Raw genomic sequence first — 23,604 nt, forward strand, 5'->3', positions numbered from 1 at the left:
GAGGTTTCCTTGTCCGTGTTTGATCTGATGCCATGAGACTTCATGGGGTCCAGAGTCGATGTTGAGGACTCCCAGGGCAACTCCCTCCCTACTGTATACCACTGTGCCACCACCTCTGGTGGGTCTATCCTGCCGGTGGGACAGGACATACCCGGGGATGGTGACGGCAGTGTCTGGGACATTGTCTGTAAGGTATGATTCCGTGAGTATGACTATGTCAGGCTGTTGCTTGACTAGTCTGTGGGACAGCTCTCCCAACTTTGGCACAAGCCCCCAGATGTTAGTAAGGAGGACTTTGCAGGGTCGACAGGGCTGGGTTTACCGTTGTCGTTTCCGGTGCCTAGATTTATGCCAGGTGGTCTGTCCAGTTTCATTCCTTTTTATTGACTTCGTAGCGGTTAAATACAACTGAGTAGCTTGCTAGGCCATTTCAGAGGGCATTTAAAAGTCAACCACATTGCTGTGGTCTGGAGTCACATGTCGGCCAAACCAGGTAATGATGGCAGATTTCCTCCCCTGAAGGACATTAGTGAGCCAGATGGGTTTTTATGACAATCTGGTAGTTTCAATGATCATTATTAATGAGACTAGCATTTTACTCCTTATTTATTAATGAATTAACACAGAATCGAAAAACATAACTTACTTGCCGTCTTCCAATTTAAATGACTTGCATTTCCAACACCACATTTAGCAACCCTAGATACCTGTATTTTACATCAATGAAATTTGAAAAGAGTGAATTTCCTACATCTAAAACATGAAATCGTATTGACATATAAATGAAGTCACAACTGGCCTCTTTTGGGAAAAAGTTTCCTGTGCCCAATACCTCATTCATACCCAGGAAAATCTATTCTGTGGCATCCTGGGCACTTTCAGAAAGCCTCAAAAGAACAACAGGTACAGTGAAGCTCGTCTGACGGAGCAACATTTTTCTAATGACAAACAGAATATATAAAACAATAATTGTAAGACATAAATGTATAACAACCAGAAAGATATAAAAAAACAAAATGATTTTGCATGTATTTTTTGGAAGTCCCTGAATCATCTTATTCTTCATTCTTTCATTATGAAACATTGTTTCAATTGTTGAGTTGCTGCTGGTTACAGGGACTGAAGAAGGATTATCCATTGTTGTAAAGCTCATGGTCTCTGGAGAGGTGTCTTCCAAGGTGGGGGTGGTAGACTCTGTGGCTCCCTGAGTGGATGCATCCGGTGCATTCCACGTTTGCAATGTTTCTGATTGTGTCGTACACTCAGAACAATGCTGTTCTGTTGTGCGATTGGTTGTTTGAAGAGATGCCTCCATTTTCGACATATTATTTGTTGGTAAGGTGGAATTAGTTGTGAACCATGCTGTTTTGGTGGCTGGGCTTGTCAAAGGGACAGAACTGCATCTTAGTTGGTTGTCAGGCAATGTTAGAATAGGCTGGCCATGAAAATCAGCTGGAGTATTACAGATTATTCCATCGAGCTTAATTACCTTTTTCTGGTTTCCCAAAATCCAATTTTTCAAGTAAGAAATCCGACAGTCGCAGTTCCAAATATTATTGTACAAATGAACTGCCTTTATACATGGTAAGAAGTCAAACAGTCCTTGTGGGACATTTTCCAACCTGTTCTGGTCTAAAAGAATGTATTTCAGGTTATTCAAGTTGTTAAAAATGCTTCCAGAAAGAGAGTAAAGTTGGTTCAAATACAGTGAGAGATACTGCAGTTGTGCAAGGTTACTAAATATATCCTCACTTAAAATAGAAAGCTGGTTTTCATGAAGATAAAGATGTTGAAGGTCATTAAGACCACTAAATGTATTCTTTGAGAGGATGGCAATTTTGTTGTGGTTCAAGGTCAATATTTTTAAATGAGTCAAATTACTGAACACATTATCTGGAAGAGTGACAAGCTGATTATCATCCAAGCGTAATTGCTTCAGTTTCTCCATTTTACTAAATGTGCTGTCTGGAAGTTGCACCAGTTTATTAGCATGCATTGACAATCTGGAAAGATTGGGCAAGTTATGAAAAATTCTTGGTGGCAGTTCAACTAATCTATTTTTGAATATCGATAATTTATTCAAGTTCTGCAGTTGAGAAAAGGCATCACTACAAAGCTTTGTAATATTATTATTATTGAGCGTAAGTTCAAAGAGATTTAATAGTTTATCAAAGAAGCCTGAAGGAATATCAGTAAGTCTATTTTCAAATAGTCTAAGAATTTGAAGATTTCTTAGCTTGTCAAATATCTTTGCAGGAAGAACACTGAGCATGTTTCCCCCTAAATTCAGTTTAGTAAGGCACCCAAGATGGTCAAAAATGCCATCTGGAAGAGTTTGTAATTTATTTCGATATAAATGAAGTTCTTCCAGGTCTATAAGATAATCAAATAGACCTGGGTCTATTTTGGTTAGCTTGCTCTGAATTAAATAAAGTTGTTTAAGATTAACCAGTGTGTCAAGAACTCCAACAGGCAGTTCTTCCAATAAACTGTTTGCCACCATGAGTGAACTAAGATTGTATAGATTATTGAAAGCTCCTTCAGAAACATTAGTCAGGAGACTGCCATTCAGCACAAGTTGTTTCAAAAATATTTGACTTGCAAAGCTGTTCTCTTCTATCGTGGTTATCTTTGTGTTTACAATGTACAGAATTACTAAATTCGTTGGCAAAGGCGCAGGTACTTTTGTAAGTATCTTTCCACTTTCAATTCCACAACTAGCAGTTGTAGTCAAGCAATTACATTCCTCTGGACAGCTGAAACATTGGCTGAGTATCTGCAAAGTCACAAAGATATACAAGCACTGTGCTGTAGCCATTTCACCTGCAAATTGAATGGACATGAAAATGTTCCAGTAAGAATGCCTCAGTAAAGATCACATTTTATTTCAAGCAGAGAATTTTTAGTACATTGGATAAATAATATGAACTTACTGCACCTATGCAGAATTGTAACAACAAGTTAAGCACTGAATTTGAACATTCTCAGTTAAGGAATTAAAAAGGCTAAAGGTTACTAAGGTGAAAAGGTTAGTGCATAATGAAAGAAAATGTAAACTTTGGGCAGTTTAAATCTGGGTACATTAAAAAATGTAGTTGGCTCAAAATCTAACTTCTACAAATATGAAATACATGTGTTCTTCTGGTCCTCGCAAAATAGTTTATTTCTATTATTGAGGATCGTTAGTTGCTACAAATTGTAATCTAAGTGGAGAAAATATATCTAAGTGGTGAAAAAACAGTTTGTGGAGGGTGTTCCCTTAATGGTAGGCTAGTTTATAGTAAACACCTATTTCAACAGAAGCCTAGTTAAACCAGGGGTAGATTAAGTTTGACTAAACCATAATGGTCAAGTGACAGTATGCATTGTGATCTATTTCATCATGATTTTTTGGGGGGTGGGGTAGATCTGTCTCTATTGGCCCCAGTTTTTGAAACTCTTAGAAACCAAATTTTGAAGCCTTGCAAATTTAAACTTATTGTAATGCAATAAAGGTTTATTCCTCCCACCACCACCCCTTATACTAATGCATTACATATATTTTTCTTTTAAAAAGTCATCTAATTTTGTTTTTGGTAGCCATTTTATTTATTGCATTACTGATAAATTCTGGCCATTTTGTTGAATCCTAATACAGATTGATGGTTTCCCCACAATGCCCCACTTGGGTAAACGTTGTATCTACTGTGAAACTGAGCTACACAGATAGAGAAAATGACACGAGGTTCAGTCGCACATCTGTATTGAGTTATCTGATCTCAGCAAGGTGGTGGAAGGGACACTATGATCGGTGTCAGTGCCTCTACATTTGGGGAAGGGCAGTTAGGTGGGGTGGTGGGGAGGGGGGGGATCTAGCCAGTATTCCCAACCTCCAAAAGCAGTCGACTAAAAATTCTAGCATTCCAATCTGATGGTGCAATCCATGCCACCCTACTCTGAAATGCTGGAATTCACAGAGGATACTGGAGCTACAATGCCTCTGGGGCAAGAGGAATGAAGCCACGATTCTTGCTCCTGTTTGCTATCCAGGGAGTAATTTTTGGAAGATTGAGGCATGAGCTAGGCAATTATTGCACATTCTCGTGTACCTTGGACATTTTATATCTAATAAGCCAGAGCAAGTCCACTCCAGTAGCTTCCAGAAGTATGGGAGAGATCAATCTCCGTGTGTCAGACTACAGAATGTCCGGTTTTTGGACAGCTGGATTTTGGATGCCCAACTTGCAGTGTTATTTTAATTCTCTTTGTATCTAGGTATCTTTCCAGCTGCTAAAGGGAATAAGAATACAACGTTTTGGAAATCAGTAGCATAACCTGCACCTGAGAAGTTAGGCTCTTTATTATAACTCTTTATTATGTTTCAGAATCAATAACATGTCTTTGTCTTTCCAATAAAACCAGTTTGCTAAGTATTTTTACTATGGTTTCAATTCAGATTTCCACCATTTAGAACTTTTATATTTCCTTAAGAATTTTGTTTCCTATATCAATGTATTTAACATTGCATTCTATCTGTCATTCCTTATTGCAGCCATTTAATTTGTACAAGTCACTTGAATATCAATCTCTCCTACACTGATCACCTGTTGTATTTTCTGCAAATTTTATATGACATGATGAAAGGAAAATTAATGTCTTACCTCCACTGAAAATAGGTCCACTTCACAGAAGAGTGAATCTGTGTAATAATGACTGTTCCTAAACAAGCAATATAAAGCAATCCAAGTCAATGACTTTGTACTTTTCAAAAGGATGTGTGGCTTTAGCATTCATGTGATTAAAAAAAATTGACAGGAAGCCTTGCTACATGTAGCACAAATTACATGAATTTGCTATGCACAGTATAATAGATAAAAAATGTTGCACTTACTCAAGTTTCCTTTTAAAATACACTCATTTTCTTGATATATGGATGATGGCTAATTTTTACGTTACTGGTTCCTGTCTACTTGCATATGCATATCAGCAATACTTAAGTGGAAGACGGTGGTGTAGGTAGGGGAAGACAGTGGCATAGTGGTAATTTCACTGGACTAGTAATTCAGAGCCTAATACTCAGGAGTCACGGGTTCTAAATTGCACCACAGCAGCAGGTGGAATTTGAATTCAATTAATTAATACATTTAATTAATTAATGAAAATCTGGAATTGAAAGCTAGAATCTGGAATTGAAAGCTAGTTAGTAATGGTGACCATGAAACTAACATCGATTGTCATAAAAACCCATCTGGTTCACTAATGCTGTTTAAAGAAGGAAATCTGCTTCCTTACCTGGTCTGACTTACATGTGACTCCAGACCCACAGCAATGTGGTTGACTCTTAACTGGCCTAGCAAGCCATTCAGTCACACAAAACCGCTACACAAAAGTTGAACAGGAATAAAATTAGACGGAACACCAGGCATCAACTTAGGCACCAGAAACAACACCGGCAAAGCCAACCCTGTTGACTCTGCAAAGTCCTCCTTACAAACATTTGGGGGCTTGTGCCGAAAATTGGGAGAGCTGTCCCATAGACTAGTCAAGAAACAGCCTGCCATAGTCATACTCATGGAAACTCTGCAATGAGTAGCCCACCTCCTGACTCCCCAAAGCCTAGCTACCATCTGCAAGGCACAAGTCAGGAATGTGATGGAATATTTACCACTTGCACGAAGCGTGGCTCCAACAACACTCAGGAAGCTTGACACCTTCCTGTACAATTCAGCCTGCTTGATCGGCACCCCATCCACCACCTGAAACATTCACTCCCTCCACCATTGATGCACAGTGGCTGCAGTGTGTACCATCCACAAGATGCACTGCAGCAACTCACCAAGGCTCCTTTGACAGCACCTTCCAAACCTGTAACCTCTTCCACCTAGAAAAACAAGGATAGCAGACACGTGGGAACACCACCACCTGCAAGTTCCCCTCCAAGTCACACACCATCTTGACTTGGAAATATATTGCTGCTCCTTCCCTGTCGCTGGATCAAAACCCTGGAACTCCCTTCCTAACAGCACTGTGGGTGTACCCGCAACAGATGGGCTGCAGCAGTTCAAGAAGGCAGTTCACCATGACCTTCTCAAGTGCAATTAAGGACAAGCAACAAATGCTGCTCTTGCCAACAACACCCACATCCCATGAAAGACTAAATATGAAAAAAAAGCTGTCATTCCAACATAAGCTCTACTGCCTCTCCACCACTGAAGCACTTTTGTGCCCATACTACAAATTCCCACCTCCCTTTTCACTTTCTTTTCACTAATCTACTATATCATTCCACTCTCCATTTCCTACTCATCCATCATTATTCCCCAAGTGAACTCCAATCCTGCTACTCTCCTGGCTTGTCTCTTTTAAACTAGTCTGTGACCTGCAACATACCCCTTTCCAGGATTTACCCCATCTGCTGTGCTCCTCAGGATCAACTTGACAATTCCATCAACTCCATTGCCATATTTCTCCAGCAACTCTTCCCAAGCAGCTTTCAATCTCCCCAGTGAATCCTCTGTCACACATCTCCTTAAAGCACAAGAAAAGCAACCTCTGGTGAATAAGGTCTTCTTCATCCAGGGCCTCACCAAGTGAACATTCCAACATCTTGGCCCCAATCTAATTTGGATATTACTCCTGTTCTTGTACTATGTACCTTTCTCTAAAGGTTCCCTTGCCCCAAGCAATGCATTCTACCATGCCTCCCACCTCATGGATGAGGGCTTGCTTACAGATATGGTACCGAGTGCAAAGAACAGGAGCAATACCTGATGAAGTACAAAAATCAATGATTTCCTACCCATACCATTTCCCTAGTACAACACCCACCTTCGTGAACCCAAATTCATGGGACAGTTTCGAGCCCATTTACAGAATGACCAACACGGGCAATGTCACTGCGACCCAAGCCTATCATTTCAGAATCATCATGGGGAGCAAAAACAATCCTAAGCTGATTCCTCTTTCAACCTCCATGCTCTGTACAGACCACCCTCAACTTCAATACTAAATGCAAAGAGATCATGGACTTCAGTTTGTCCACAGAACTGCTCTGTCTACTCCACCCTCTCCTCTTTCATTATTTATTAATTTATCCAACCGTCCTCCCAAGTCAGCTGTCCCCCACTCACACTCTACAGTTCCTCTCCAAACTCATCTTCCTGTAACATACCACTTGTTCCATTGATACTTCCTTCATCCCGCACTATGTGCAAGGTTTTACTGTGGTCCACTGCAAGATTTTCCCTCCAGCCTCTGTTGTACGATGGCATGTTGCAAAAAAAAGGCAAATATTGTCTGCATGCTAATGCCCCAAGGGTTTAGCAAAGTAAGAATAACATTGGGGGAACACTTTTGATGTGAAGAACAAGCATCTATACGAATGTGGATATACTTAGCTTGCTAGTTCTGATGCCACTGAATCTCTCCCACATTTGCTCTGATTATGACAACCTGAGAGGCTGCATTTACTTGCTCTCTTACTTCCATGTATCATGGGCGGCTTGCACCTGTGCTTTATCAATTGGGTAGCCTTCAGCAACGAGTACTGCCCTCTACTGGCATCACTGCACAATTTTGCCCCTCAAACAATAGGACACTACCTTTCAACTTCATGGCGATGTTCAAAAGTAGTACGGAATTTCCATAGACCTTTAAGAGGTGTGACTTTACCCAATTTTGTGACTTATAAGATCGTAAGAAACAGGAGCAAGTGTAGGCCATTTGGCCCCTTGAGCCTGCTCTGCCATTCAATAAGATCATGGCTGATCTGACTGTGGCTTCAACTCTACTTTCCTGCCAGCCCCTCTATAACCCTTGATGATCAAAAATCTAACTCAGCCTTGAATAAATTCAATGACCCAGTCTCCACTGCTCTCTGGGGAAGAGAATTCTAAATATTAATGACCCTCATCTCCAACTTAAATGGGAGACCCCTTATTTTTAAACTGTGCCCCCTAGTTCTAGATTCCCCCATGAGGGGAAACATCCTCTCAGCATCTACACTGTCAAGCCCCCCTTCATAATCTTATATGTTTCAATAAGATCACCTCTCAATCTTCTGAAAACCAATGAGTATGGGCCCAACCTGCTCAACCTTTCCTCAAAAGACAACTCCTTCATCCCAGGTATCAGCCTAGTGAACCTTCTCTCAACTGATTCCAATGCAAGTTTAATGCTCCTTAAGTAAAGAGACCAAAACAGTACTCTAGGTGTGGTCTCACCAATGCCCTATATAGTTGTAGCAAGAGTTCCCTACTTTTATACCTTCCCTTGCAATAAAGGCCAACATTCCATTTGCCTTCCTAATTACTTGCTATACCTACATGCTAACTTTTTGTGATTCATGTACAAGGACACCCAGATTCCTCTGTACTGCAGCATTCTGCAGTCCTTCTCCATTTAAATAATATGCTGCTTTTCTATTCTTCCCACCATGGTGGATAACATCACATTTTCCTGCATTATGCTCCATCTGCCAAATTTTTGCCACTCACTTAACCTGTCTATATCCCTTTGCAGACTCTTTGTGTCCTCCTCACTACCTGCTGTCCTGCTCTCCCACCTATCTTTGTATTGTCTGCAAATCTGGCTAGAATAATTTGGTCCCTTCATCCAAGTCGTAATATAGGTCGTAAATAGTTGAGGCCCCAGCAGTGATCGCTGTGGCACTCCACTAGTTACAGTTTGTCAACCTGAAAATACCCCATTTATCCCAACCCTCCGTTTCCTGTTAGTTATCCAATCCTCTATCCATGCTAATATATTACATCCCAAAACATGAGCTCTTATCTTGTGTAGTATTCTTTTACGTGGCACCTTATCGAATGCCTTTTGGAAATTCAAGTACACTAAATTTACTGGTTCCTCTTTATCTACCCTGCTTGTTACATCCTCAAAGAACTGTAATAAATTTGTCAAACATGACTCCTCACCAACCAATGGCAGATCTGTCTCCCTGCATACAAGGACACTGAGGAAATGAAGGAGAAGGGCTGGCTATGCAAAACTTGTCAAAGTTAATCCTCCCTGCAGCTTATGTAGATGTGTCCACATGTTAGGTAAATGCAATCCTGAATTTGTAAGCCTTAGGGAAACATCTGGGAGAAATTAAAATATACAAATTTGAATTAATAGGTGGCTGTTTTGGTACATCAAAACATTCTTACTCTGTAAGTATATCATCTATCTTATCATAGAACAGCAGCCTGCCCTTTTGAACTGAAAAAAAGAATACCATTTTTGCCACACGTCAACAAAAACTTTTACTTATATCGCACCTTGAACACAGAAAAATGCCAAGGCAATTGACAAAGGGATATTCAGAAAAGGGATGGGTGACCACCAGGTAGAGTAGTAAGCACAAGCAAGTAGTGCAGGAATCCCCTGTGGCCATCCCCCTCTCAAACAAATATACCGCTTTGGATACTGTTGGGGGTGGGGGTGGGGGTGGGGGTATGACCTCCCAGGGGAAAGCAGCAACAGCTGCTGGGTTTCAACTAATTTGGCAGGGGGATGGGATACAGAATAGAGGTACAGTAGGGGGTGATGCACAGTCAAATATAAAAGAGAAACTGAGTCAGTCTGGAAGGCAGAGCAAATATAGACCTGTTAAGGCACAAGTGAAAAATGCAAGGCTGGATTGCATCTATTTTAATACAAGAAGCCTTAATAATAAGGCAGATGAATTGAGGGCGATGATTAGCACATGGCATTATGATATTATTGCTATCACAGAGACATGGTTGAGGGAGAGGCAGGACTGGCAGCTCAATATTCCAGAGTATAGAATCTACAGGCAAGACAGGGGAGGGGGTAAAAGAGGAGGTGGCATTGCACTGTTGATCAAGGAGTCAATTACTGCAGTAAGGAGGGACAATATCTTAGAAGGTTACTCAAATGAGGCCATATGGGTAGAACTTAAAAACAAAAAGGGGGCAATCACTTGGCTGGGAGTGTACTACAGGCAGACCTCCAAACAGTCAGGGAGAGATAGAGGAGCAGATTTGTAGGCAAATCTCAGAGAGGTGTAAAAATAATAGGGTAATCCCAATATGAACTGGGATAGTCTTAGTGCAAAAGGCTTAAAGGGGGCGGAATTCTTAAAATGCATACAGGAGAGCTTTCTGAGTCAGCACAGTGGCGCAGTGGTTAGCACCGCAGCCTCACAGCTCCAGTGACCTGGGTTCAATTCTGGGTACTGCTTGTGTTGAGTTTGCAAGTTCTCCCTGTGTCTGTGTGGGTTTCCTCCGGGTGCTCCGGTTTCCTCCCACAGCCAAAAGACTTGCAGTTTGATAGGTGAATTGGCCATTATAAAAATTGCCACTAGTATAGGTAGGTGGTAGGGGAATATAGGGACATGTGAGGATGTGGTAGGAATATGGGATTAGTGTAGGATTAGTATAAATGGGTGGTTAATGGTCGGCACAGACTCGGTGGGCCGAAGGGCCCGTTTCAGTGCTGAATCTCTAAATCTAAATCTAAATCTAAAAGTCCTACAAGACAAGGGGCAGTACTGGACCTAATTCTAGGGAATGAAGGTGAACAAGTGGTAGAAGTGTCAGTGGGGGAGTATTTCAGGGATAGTGAACATAACACTAAGATTTAAAGTAGTTATGGAAAAGGACAAAGATGGACCGGAAATAAAGGTACTGAGTTGGGGGAAGGCCGATTTCAATATGATAAAACAAGATCTGGCCAAAGTGGACTGGGAGCAGCTACTTGTAGGAAAGTCTACATCAGACCAGTGGGAGTCATTCAAAGAGGAAAGAGTGAGAGTTCCGAGCCAACATGTTCCCGTTAAGGTGATGGGTAGGTCCAACAAGTCCAGGGAACCCTGGATGTCAAGGGATATAGAGGTTTGGAGCAGGGGAAAAAAAAGGCATAGGGCAGATTCAGAGCCCTGAAAACAGTGGAGGCACGAGAGGAGTACAGAAAGTGTAGGGGGTACTTAAAAAAGTAATTAGGAGAGTGAAGAGGGGACATGAAAAAACACCGGTGGGCAAGATAAAGGAAAATCCTAAGGCATTTTATAAGTCTATTAAGGGCAAGAGGATAACCAGGGAAAGAGTAGGGCCCATTCGGGATCAAAGGGGCAATCTGTATGTGGAGCCGGAGGACATAGGTGAGGTTTTAAATGATTACTTTTCATCTGTGTTCACTCTGGAGAAGGACAATGTAGGTGTTTTTTTCAGGTTGTTTTTCTTCAGGTTTGCACTTGCTGCTGTTCAATATTCAGTGTATTCATACCTAATCTGTACTAATGCTTTGTCTTTCAACACACCATTAACATATTGTTTGCCTTTTCTCCGTGACCTTTTGGTCAGCTATGTGGCCTGGTCCAATCTGCACCTTCTCCTTTGTTATCTCTTGCCCCACCCCCACCTCACTTGTTTATAATCTGTGACTTTTCTAATATTTGTCAGTTCCGAAGAAGGGTCACTGACCCGAAACGTTAACTCTGCTTCTCTTTCCACAGATGCTGCCAGACCTGCTGAGTGATTCCAGCATTTCTTGTTTTTATTAATCAGGGATAGTCAGGGGGAGATCATGTCTAACTAACTTGATTGAATTCTTTGAGGCAGTGAATAGATGTGTAGATGAGGGTAAAGCAGTAAGACGTTTGATAAGGTGCCGCATGGGAGATTGGATAAGAAGGTAAGAGCCCTTAGGATCCAGGACAATTTGGCAAATTGGATCCAAAATTGCCTTAGTGACAGGAGGGTGATGGTCGAGGGTTGTTTCTGCGAGTGGGAGCCTGTGACGTGTGGCATACCACAGGAATCGGTGCTGAGACCCTTGCTGTTCGTAGTGTACATTATTGATTTAGATGTGAATATAGGAGGTATGATCAGTAAGTTCGCAGATGACACAAAAATTGGTGGTGTCGTAAATAGTGAGGAGGAAAGCCTTAGATTACAGGATGATATAGATGGGCTGGTAAGATGGGCGGAGCAGTGGCAAATGGTATTTAATCCTGAGAAGTGTGAAGTGATGCATTTTGGGAGGACTAACAAGGCAAGGGAATATACAATGGATGGTAGGACCCTAGGAAGTACAGAGGGACCTTGAAGTACTTGTCCATAAATCACAGAAGGCAGCAGCACAGGTAGATAAGGTGGTCAGGAAGGCATATGGAATACTTGCCTTTATTAGCCGAGGCATAGAATATAAGAGCAGGGAGGTTATTATGGAGCTATATAAAACGCTAGCTAGGCCACAGCTGGAGTACTGTGTACAGTTTTGGTCACCACACTATAGGAAGGATGTGATTGCACTGGAGAGGGTGCAGAGGAGATTCACCAGGATGTTGCCTGGGCTGGCGCATTTCAGCTATGAAGAGAGACTGAAAAGGCTAGGGTTGTTTTCCTTAGAGCAGAGAAGGTTGAGGGGGGACATGATTGAGGTATACAAAATTATGAGGGGCATTGATAGGTCAGATAGGAAGAAACTTTTTCCCTTAGCAGAATGGTCAATAACCAGGGGGCATAGATTTAAGACAAGGGGCAGGAGGTTAGAGGGAATTTGAGGAAAAAAAATTTCAGACGGTGGTTGAAATCTGGAACACACTGCCTGAAGAGGTGGTAGAGACAGGAACCCTCACGACATTGAAGAAGTATTTAGATGAGCACTTGAAAAGCCATAACATACAAGGCTACAGGCCAAGTGCTGGAAAATGGGATTAGAATAGTAGGTGCTTGATAGCCAGCACAGACACGATGGGCCAAAGGGCCTGTTTCTGTGTAGTATAACTCTATGAGTCCTAGGCCCAACGATCATCAGCTGCTTCATGAATGACCTTCCCTCCATCTTAAGGTCAGAAGTTGGGATGATCGCTAATTGCACAATGTTTAGCACCATTCTGAACTCCTCAGATACTAAAGCAGTCTGTGACCGTATGCAGCAAGACCTGAAATACACTCAGGTTTGGGGTGATCAGTGGCAAGTAACATTCGTGCCACACAAGTGCCAGGCAATGACCATCTCTAACAAGAGAGAATTTAACCATCTCTCTTTGACATTCAATGGCATTACCATTGCTGAATCCCGCAGTATCAACATCCTGGGGGTCACCATTGACCAGAAACTGAACTGGACCAATCACAATCTTGTAGCCGTGGCTGGGAATTCTGCAGTGAGTAACTCACCACCTGACTCCCCAATGCCTGTCCACCATCTACAAGGCACAAGTCAGGGGTTTGACGGAATACTCTTCTCTTGCCTGGATGGGTGCAGTTCCAACAACACTCAAGAAGCTCGACACCATCCAGGACAAAACAGCCCGCTTAATTGGCACCCCATCCACTACCTTCAACATTCACTCCTTCCACTACCAACGCACAGTGGCAGCAGTGTGTACCATCTACAAGATGCACTGCAGCAACTCACCAAGGCTTCTTAGACAGCACTTCCAAAACGTGACCTCTACCACCTAGAAGGACAAGGGAGCAGATGCATGGGAACACAACCACCTGCAAGTTCCCCAACAAGCCACACATCATCCTGACTTGGAACTATATCGCCATTCCTTCACTGTCGCCGGGTCAAAATCCTGGAACTCCCTCCCTAACAGCACTGTTGGTGTACCAACACCCCAAGGACTGCAGCGGTTCAGGAAGGCAGCTGACCACCACCTTCTCAAGGGCAATTAGGGATGGGCAATAAATGTTGGCATAGCCAGCAATGCCCACATTCCCTGAAAGAATTTTTAAAAAAGAGTATTTGTGCACCTAATGCAGTCCACTGCTTGTAAATGTATTACAATTTGCACACATGTACACAATTAAGATGAATGCATTGTCTTAGGCAGAGTATTTGGATAAAAGGTAATGGTTCAATAAAAATTTGATTTCTTTTTTTGCACTTCCTCCCCCCATGCTAATATAAAATAAAACAAACAGCTAGTCATAGATTTGTAAATGTTTATTCTTTTGTAATAAACTGTAAGTAACACAACTTACAAGATTGTGGCATGATCAGAGTAACATGGCATGACTGAAGAGCATGCTGTAATTAAACAAATGTTAAGTATTTACATTCCTAAAAGGAAATTTGCTATCAAGTATTTTATACAACAATGCAATTAGATCTATGTAAATCAGAATAAATAGAATAAATTACACGTAGAAAATTTCATAGCTATATACAAAATCTTCTTGTTAAGTTTAAAATGTTCATTTCAAGATGTAAAAAATTTGTCAAGCTAGAATATTTTATTTGGCTAAATATTTTCAAGCATTATTTGCAATTTGTAGTATTCAGCATGGGATAGATGGGAAGGCATTAACATTAGAGATTTTTGAAAAAAAAACAACAGTCCTGAAACTGGCATATTCAAAATTAAAACTTCCCCTGAGGAATAAGGTTTATTTAAACTTATACAATTACAAAAATTATTTTGTACTCATTTAAAATATAATTGACGTATTTTGTTTGTAAAATGGTTGCTAAGTTAGCCTACTATTGCCCGAGTTTGCTCCCATTATTCTCTAAATAAACAAAGTAGTCTCAATGGTTAACCTAGAGCGTAGTAGCTATTGATCTTATTCAAATATATATAATCAAAAATACAGTATTCCAAAATTCAAATCTAATATAGCAAATTCTTTAACAGAACAGCCTCCATTCTGGATGAAGAAGATAGGCATTCAAAATGAGCCAGTTGCTTCTAAAAATCTTCAAATCACTTTAAACTGAAAAATTATACTTAAACGCCGCTCAACTAATTGCTTACTCTAATTTTTTTTAAATGTTTCTGCAGCAGCGAACTGATCAAGAAACAGAACAAGGACAGCAAGTAGGCTTGTATTTTTAAGTCAGCATGCCAAAAAATGGTTAAAATATATATTCGATGTAAAGATATTCAGTTGTAGGGCCACTAGTATTAAATAGTCAAGAACAAAAAGCCTGATATTTATAAACTTCTGTCTCAATATTACTGAGATTATTTCATTTTAATAAAATGCTTATTGAATATGGAGTGCTGCAAATAACCTAATAGATGTATAGATATTGGAAAGAAAAAAGTTAATCTGACTCCATTTGGGCCATTTATTATTCTTCAAATAACAGACAGTGTGTAAGGTAAGGTATGAAATCATGAAAAAATCAGAAGGGCACTTGCCACTTTCACAGACTTTTCAGCTGAACCTGTATAGTTTTCTTTTACTCTACATTCAGTGCTGCATTAGTTTTAGCTGTTAAACATAGGTCACATTTTAGAATAGGATTTTGTTGTTCAAACTATACAAACTGAAAAATTACACCTCTGAAAAATGCTGAAAAAATTGTCTCTGGCAGAAAAATGTTGTTAAAGCAGCTTTAAACAGATCTAGCATTTTGTAGCACCTTCCAACATGTATTTATCAGTGGTCAGAGTAGCCAAAGACCAAAAAGTCTGATTTTTTTTTAGACATAGAATCATGTAATTAGAGCACTGCTAACAATCTGTTAAATCCCAATCTATTTCTATATTGTGCTATTAGACTTTTAATAAAATAAGGAAGCTGGTGCACTTGCCAACTTTTCCCAATATAGCTGCCAGGTCTCAGACTAAAGGTAGTATAATAGCATCTAATATACATTGCAGCTCATTTAAGGCTGGGCATGTATAGATAGGAGAAGGATAATGACAAACAACATACCCAATTAAGCTAATTGTACATAATTTTTTATTTTCTAATAATGTGATTTTCAGCAATTAATTTGCTCAAAAGTGCAACCAAATTGGGTAGAGCAGTTGCAGTTTGGACTAGAAATAAATGCAGCACAGCTTCCAGACCACTTCACCCCTCCACCCACCCCCCACCAGTTAGCTGCTCGTTGCTTGGTGACATCATTATGTGGTGATGTCAGCATGCACATGCGTGGATTCATACTGGTAAGCTGGCAAGGGTACAAACGCACTGATGACTTTGGCGACACTTTTTTTTAAAGTCAGTCTTTTGGTCAAGGACGGAATGAAAGAAGCCAATGGCAGATTTCCGAAACCCCATTTGGCAGAATTTTCTCATTCCTGATTTATATAGCACCTTTAACATAGTAAAACATCCCAAGGCTCTTCACAGGAGCTTTACCAAACAAAATTTGATACCAAGCCACATAAGATGATACTAGGTCAGATGACCAAAAGTTTGGTCAGAAGTACTTTTTAATGAGCGTCTTAAAAGGAGGAGAGAGGTAGCGAGATGGAGGGGTTTAAGAAGGGAATTCCTGAGCTTAGGGCCTTGGTAGTTCAGGCACAGCTGGCAATGGTGGAGTCAGATAAATCAGGCAAAAGGGCAGAATTGGAGGAGTACAGGGATGTCAAAGGGTTGTAGAGCTGGAGGAGGTTAAAGAGATAGGGATGGGATAGGCCATGGAGGAATCTTGAAAACAAAGATGAGAATTTTAAAATCAAGACATTGCCAGACTGGGAGTCAATGTCGGCCAGCGAGCACGGGGATGATTGGTGAATGGGACTTGGTGCGTGTTAGAATACAGGCAACAGTTTTGGATGTGCTTAAGTTTATGTAGGAATGTAGTTATGTAGAAAAACGGGAGGTCAGCCATTTTAGCAGTCAAGTCTAGGGTAACAATGGAACCTATGAGGATTTCAACAGCAGATGAGCTAAGGCAGGGGCAGAGGTGCGCGATGTTAGAGGTGGAGATAGGCAGTCTTGATGATGGAGCAGACGTGTATTCAGTAGCTCATCTCAGGGTCAAATATGACACCGAAGTTGCTAACAGTCTGTTTCAGCCTAAGACAGTTACCAGGGACAGAGATGGATTACTAGTTAGGAAATGGAGTTGGTGAAGGGGACTAAAGACAATTGTTTCTATCTTCCCAATACTCAGTCGCTGGGAAATTTCTGCTTATCCAATATTGGATGTTGTACAAGCAGTGAAACAAATCAGAGACTGTGGAGGGGTCGAGAGAGGTGATGGTGAGGCAGAACTGGGTGTCCTCAGTGTACGTGAAACCTGTCATTGTGTTTGTGGATGATGTTCCCCCAACTAGATCTTTCTGTCAGTTAGTGTATGGGACACTTTATCAGGCTGGAGCTTGTTATTGTGATGGGAAGTCACTCTGGATTGGTTCTGAGCTAATACATGGTCTCATCTCCCACTGCAGTGAATGGAACTATTCCAGGAAGTGCACAGCAACAACCCATAACTTAGGTCAAAAAGTCACCAAGAATGGAAGCAGATCTTAAATGGTGCATCTCAGCAAGGCTGGGCCAATATTCTCCAATAGGCAATATACAAATGTAGTTGAGGTGAATAGTTTGCATAGAAAATACTTCCCACAGGCTTTCCTCATTCCAATTTGACAAACAGAAGAGGAAAAAAACAATGTTTTTCACATTGGACCAAAACCTTTTACACACATGCCTATTTTCATGAAATTAAATGCATTTGCTGTTGAAAATAAATTGCATCACATCAAAATTTGAAATTACAGATAAACAAGTGGAAGTTTTACAACATAAGGATAAGACAAGATGCGTCATGCAGATTTATGTCCTACTAGCAACCTCAGGATATCTATAAGCACTGCTGAAAATTGTGGGGCAAAAACAGAGAAATATTAGATGGTTGGGGGAGAAGGGTGGATAATTAATGTTGTATGAATCGAAAGATGGGCAACCTTTATTTGTTCTTGATTGTTATAATCTGCCTGGAATCTAGTGTGAAGTTGAGCACAAATCTGATCAACCATATACAAAAAAATGTAACTAAGGCTAATAGAGTAAGCTCCATAAATTCAAAAAACATGGGCACAATTTTCCCATGGGCTTCAGGACTTCACTGTAAGACTCAAATAGGGGCCCTGAAGCCTGCACTGTGTGAGAAGCAGACACTCACCTGTGATTTTCCCTGAATTGACCAATTAGTGGCTGGAGGGCAGGCTCACCGTCAAATTAAGGAGGATGAGTGGGCTCTCAAAGTTGGAGCCTCCAGCTTGAAAGCAGCATGAGACCATGCAGGTAAGAGAGGGAGAGGGTGCCCCAAAATGGAGGCACCCTTGCTCCAACTTTTTCAAATTTAAAATAAAAGGTCTGCACCACCGTGGAGTTGGGGTGGGGGTGAGGGGGGTTTGGTTGTGGGGAGCCCCTCCACAGGGCAGCCTTCAGCTGCTGTTGAACCAGGCTGGGAGAACCTCTAAGCCTGCCTGTAGTGCTAACCCAGCCATCCCCCCACCTGAGCCGACCACCTCCAGGCAGCTGTACTGTTCTCCTCGCTGCCTGCAGGGACCTGCAGGGGCTGACAATAGGCCTCAATAGGTCTTTAATTAGTTCACTCCTCAACCCATCTCTGGGAAAATGGTCTGGGGGCAGGATGGAACCGGCACACAGGCCGGCAGCATGGAATTCCATGCCCGCCCACATCCATTCCTGCCCTAGGTGGAGGCTAAAAATCCAGCCCCCAAATGTATTTGCCCTGCATCTATATGTACTTAATCAGGCAGAAAATACTGCAGAGGAATGCCTTACTTTACATGTGTCAATCTGAACAAAATGATTTTATCATTCCCAATGATGGAATTCACTTTGCCAGTGATCTGCCTCTGACTTAATTCAATTTCTGTTTTGTTGCACTAATAATGGATACCCTTGGTCTCATCATCGTAACAAAAGATTGTCCATTTGAAACTTGCACAGTACAATCTATAAGGAACCGGTCAAAATGATGCCATTTCAATTTGTTGAGCTAAATAGAAATCAGATGCCCCTTTAGCCAAAACCACACTGCATGTACAATGTATAAAAGGGACACCACTTTAGTTCTAGTTGAGAAATCTTTTAAATTCCATCCACTGTTCCTAGTTGCATATCTTACCACATTTGTGTGCATTTAAACTGTGGGGGGGAAAAAAACTTCCCTAATTCCATTGCTATCAGTCCCCAACAATTTCACACATTGAACCTATATATTGTCCAGTCTATTTAGCCAAATAACTTAGAAGCAACATTACAATATTCTATGCCAGTATTTATACTCCATGGGCCTCCTCCCATTCTAGTCACCTTTTCCTATCTTGCCCTCTATATCATTCTCTCATTGCACATCAAGCTTTCCCTTGAGTGCATCAATGCTGTCTGTTTCAATCACCAAAAACTTGCAGTGACATGGCACCTTTTATGTAGTAAAATGTCCCAAGGCACTTCACAGGAACGTAATCAGACAAAAAACTGACACCAAAGAAAAACATTCAGACAACTGACCAAAAACTTGGTCAAAGGGGTAGGTTTTAAACAACATCTTAGTGGAGCAGAGAAAGAGGTGGAGAGGTTGAGGGAGAGAATTTCAGAGAATAGGGCTTAGGCAGCTGAAATTTCTGCTACCAATGGTGGGGTGAAGGAAGTGGGTTATGGACAAGATGGAATTGGTGGCTAGGGAACAGACATTGTGGCGGGGCATTGCAAACGGCAGTGAGTTCCACACTCTTGCCACTATTTTTTCCCTAGAGAATTCTTTATTTGATCTGTTAATGGCTATTTTATATTTATGCCTATTGTTCTGAACTCACCAACATGTTTCTTCACATCCACCCTACACTACCCCTTCATTTTAAATGCCTCTACTAGGTTTCATCTTAGTCTTCTCGATTCCAGATAAAAGAGCCCCAATTTTTCCTGACAGCTGCATTTTCTCAATTCTAGCAACATCTTTGTAAATCTTATCTGCACTTACTTTAAACCATTGAGTATTGAAAGGATACGCACATAAGTTTTTCCATGCATTGTTCATTTCTGAGGGAAAGAGGATACATCCAATAAACCACTCCAAGAATTATGCAAAGTTATCGCCTGTATACTCTTGGCACAGAGCTTCACTTACTGAAAGCAGATAGAGAATTGCACGTGCCCCTTCCTTGATTTTCGGGTCATTAAATTCATGGATGAAAAACTGTGGACTTCTTACTGGCAAGCTTTTGTACTGCACTGCATGATTGATGTTACTGCCTTGTGATATTTTTATGCTATATCATTTAAAATTGCAGTACAATACTGTTCACTTCTGTTTGGCTTCAGTAAACAAAAGCACTAAAAATATTTTGCTTGTGCTGCAATTAATGCACATGAAGCAAAATCTATCTTTATAAAGAATAAAAACAGATAGCCCGCTATACTGAATTTCAGCTTCTATTAATATATTATTTATTTGCTCTTTCCTAACTGTAGATATTGAATGGGTCTTCAGAGTTTGGTCAGCAGAGCTGCATACATGCAATACCCTATGTACAAACAACTTTTCCTTCCTTCAAACAGGCTGTATGACTTTGCTTGCTTGCTGTGATTGTTAAAGTTTTACTCAAATCTGCATTACATTTAGGGCTGAACACCAAAAATTAATTAAAAAAATTCTGTTTTGAAAATTGACTGGTAGTTACGTAAAATATTTGATTCATTGTTGCTGTATATCACCTTAACCTTTATTGTTTAAATCATTTTCAACTTGCTTTACCCCCACCTCAAATTTATTTTTGAAAACATGCTTCTGTATAACCTTTAAGTCCCTCTTCTCCCCTAAAGAAATAAAAATCAATGGCTGGATAACAAATTATTCACATTTAGTTTATATAATCTTGGCTAATCACCTTGCTCTTTCCCATCATTGTTATATTATACCATGCTGCCAAAATATTGTATTGTTGACTTGAATCAAAGTATTTTCTGTGTGGTTATTTTAATGTTTTGGCGTGCACTGTTCTCATTGGGTTTCTTTTTTGCTTCTGTTGTTGTTTTGGGCTTTGGAGGCCAATCAAGGTCCACCAACAACTCCTGGGCTAGGCGCATATATTTGGCCTTTGGTTTTCGTTTTTCAGAACAGAAGACAAACGATAAGCACCTCTTGCTTTTTCGGTCAAGGACCTCCTTCAAAAATGCAAAAGAAAAAGTTAAAATGAAGATGCTGATTTAATTAAAAAATGTTTTTTTAAAAAAAAAAGACCTTACAGTAATGCTTACTTGTGGTAGCAATCTAAGACTTGCACTAATTTTCATTTCAATTTTCTGCATGAAACATATGGAAATGCGTGGTACAGATAATCATGCAATATTCTTCTGTTACATTCTTATGTGACTTAACGAGTTAACACTAGTTAGTTTAAGTTATCAAAAAAGGTAGTTTATGTATCTATTAATTGGCCTGTACACAGCATATCAGAAAACCAAGGACAGTCTGATCAATACACAGATACTGCCAATCTTCTAACTTCAATCAAATTTTTAATTCCACTACATGCAAACATTTCCCATTTCTATTCAATACTTTATTACATGCCTCCATAGCTTTGTCATCTCATTTTCCAATCATCCATATTTTGATACTGTACCAGGGACCAGTGCAGACTCACAGACAGTTATAGTTCCACAACCAACAGAAACATTCAACGACAATAAGAGGAGGTAGAACCTCTACTAGGTGAAGAAGCCAAGACAGCAAGGTTAGTGGGCCTAGCTTCAAATTGAGGGTAGCTGTACTCCAGCACAATACTATGCCCATACTGCATACTACGTTGGAAGATGAACTGGGGAGGTTGGAGCTATCTCTTTCAGAAACCCGGTGTCTCAACTGAATATCCATATCTCAAGTAGCTGCCATCTCAGATATCCCTAATATGCAAGACTAACAGCTGGCTGAAGTAGAACCAAATTAGCCTGGGGATAAAGAAATACAGTGGTATTGCTTCATATCCCACATTGCTACTATTTCTGTCGTAAGTTCTATTTACAGAAAAGGGTTCCAATTTGGACTACATAACCTTAAATAAATAATACAATCAACCATAAAGGCTTTGTTCATCTGGCTGAACTGTCCTCAGTCAAATTAGGGGAAATTGTGAGGACTGTGCCTTGAATAGGACATCAGAGGCAAGACGTTAGTTAAGTAGCTTGGCCACATTCCATCTGATGTCCAGACTGAAAGACAGAAATGTACCATAGCAAAATAGTCAAGTCATTTTCCATTCTGATTGTTACTGCTCAATATATGATATTCTAACCAAGGACCCATTGTGATCTGAATTGGCTATTCTGTCTTCTGCAGATTTTCTCATTTCCACTTCAATTTTTCAGTAGGTGGAACACTTTAGTGTGACAAGGCCTGACGTGAATTAAGTTGCTTCATTTTACAGACAGCAAGTAATCATAGAATAATAATAAACAAATTTCAACTTAACTAACTTCTGAACCTCTTCATAAACAAGACAATTACATCACACAATCTCTACTGGTTGGCTCACTTGGACAGCTGTCTGGTTTTCTAAGGATGAATTTCCCCTCACCAGGCCAGACTCCCTTCCCAGATTTGATTGAACTGATTGACCGTTACATGGCCTTTCATCCTTTTTAGTCCTATATTTCAAAGAAGCGGGAGGGCTGGCTGGTTGCCTAATTACTACCCCTGTTCAAGGATTCACCTGCAGGTCTGTCGATAAAACTAGCTACCATACTTTCTTCCTTGCGATGGGTCTTGAGAAACTATTTCCTGTTATTTTCAAATGAATGGGGGCATCTGACAATAAGCCAATTGCCTCTTATTGCCTCAGTAAACTATGAGCAGTGGTATTCCACACACCAACTATCTAGCTTCAAAAACATCTTCAGTGCCGGTCCATTAATAAATAAACTCTTTTCTCAACAGCTGCAGCACATAACTGTAAAGGGAACTTGAAAATTGTGTGAATCCACCCTAATTTAGAAAACACCACTTAAATTCAATTTCCCTTCAATTCCAAAGCAAAATGGTTAAAAAATGCCAAAACTGGACTTTGATATTACACCATTGAGCAGTACCACCCATCGCTCCAGCTAATGCCATGAAACTGTTTGTAGGTTAATAGATGAATAGGCCATATTTAATCAGTGGTACTGCTATCAGATAAGTAAAATAACTGCAGATGCTGGAACTCTGAAAGGAGAACAGAAAGTGCCGGAAAGTTCCAGCACTTTCTGTTCTTAGTACTGCTATCAGAATTGACCACCACAGGCACATTTGTACACTGTAAGTAGTGGTAGATTGGTCTCAAGAGACAATCACAAAGTACACATATAGTGTAAAAACAGAAAAGGCTGGAAATACTCAGCAGGTTAGGCAGCATCTGTTAACGTGTTTTCTCTCTCTCCATAGATACTGCCTGACCTTCTGAATATATCCAAAATTTGTTTTTATTTTAGATTTCCAGCATCCGCAGTATTTTGCTTTTGCACAAAATACACATAGTAGGTATGTGATAAATGTATTTATACTACCATCTTTATCTATATCCTCCTTTTAATATTGATTTGCAGGACAAAGGTAAATTTACATCATGGGAAATTTGTTGGAGCAACAAAAAGGAGAATAAAAAAGCAGCTTAGCTATGGGTGATAAATTAATGTAGCCTGTAATTGTAATGCTTCCCATGGTACTGGGTTATTTCAAGGGATACAAATGTGCATGCTGCTATCAGCCAACACAGTATACAAAGAAAGACTTGCATTTATATACCAGCTTTCACAACCACAAGACATTCAAAGCACTCTACAGCCAATGAAGTGCTTTTAAAGTGTAATCACTGTTGTAATGTAGCAAATGCACAGCCAAATTGCACACAGCAAGTTTCCACAAACAGAAATGTGATGACGACCAGATAATCTA

General features: G+C 40.4%; 2 protein-coding genes across 5 annotated transcripts in view; both read right to left on the reverse strand.

Annotated features, from left to right (window-relative positions):
- Nucleotides 1-562: 562 nt before the first annotated feature.
- LOC137374904 (leucine-rich repeat-containing protein 15-like) lies at nt 563-4,727 on the reverse strand. Its single transcript, XM_068041485.1, has 2 exons — nt 4,641-4,727; nt 563-2,823 (listed from the first exon to the last, which is right to left on the reverse strand). Exon 2 carries the CDS (start codon nt 2,816-2,818, stop codon nt 854-856), a length of 1,965 nt encoding a protein of 654 aa, XP_067897586.1. The 5' UTR covers nt 2,819-2,823; nt 4,641-4,727; the 3' UTR covers nt 563-853.
- Nucleotides 4,728-13,884: 9,157 nt separating this feature from the next.
- LOC137375309 (polyamine-transporting ATPase 13A3-like) overlaps nt 13,885-23,604 on the reverse strand; it is a 251,151-nt gene continuing 241,431 nt past the window's right edge. For all 4 annotated transcript variants that reach the window (XM_068042279.1, XM_068042277.1, XM_068042275.1 and 1 more), the window contains one exon: nt 13,885-20,837. In XM_068042279.1, the coding sequence (XP_067898380.1) occupies nt 20,625-20,837 (213 nt within the window). In that variant the 3' untranslated portion in view covers nt 13,885-20,624. The remainder of the gene's footprint in view (nt 20,838-23,604) is intronic.

This window comes from Heterodontus francisci, chromosome 11 (genome assembly GCF_036365525.1).
Source record: "Heterodontus francisci isolate sHetFra1 chromosome 11, sHetFra1.hap1, whole genome shotgun sequence".
Classification (NCBI taxonomy): domain Eukaryota; kingdom Metazoa; phylum Chordata; class Chondrichthyes; order Heterodontiformes; family Heterodontidae; genus Heterodontus; species Heterodontus francisci.

Bases quoted from the DNA above. Each gene is read 5' to 3' on its own strand.
- LOC137374904 (XM_068041485.1), bottom strand. From the start codon at position 2,818: ATGGCTACAGCACAGTGCTTGTATATCTTTGTGACTTTGCAGATACTC.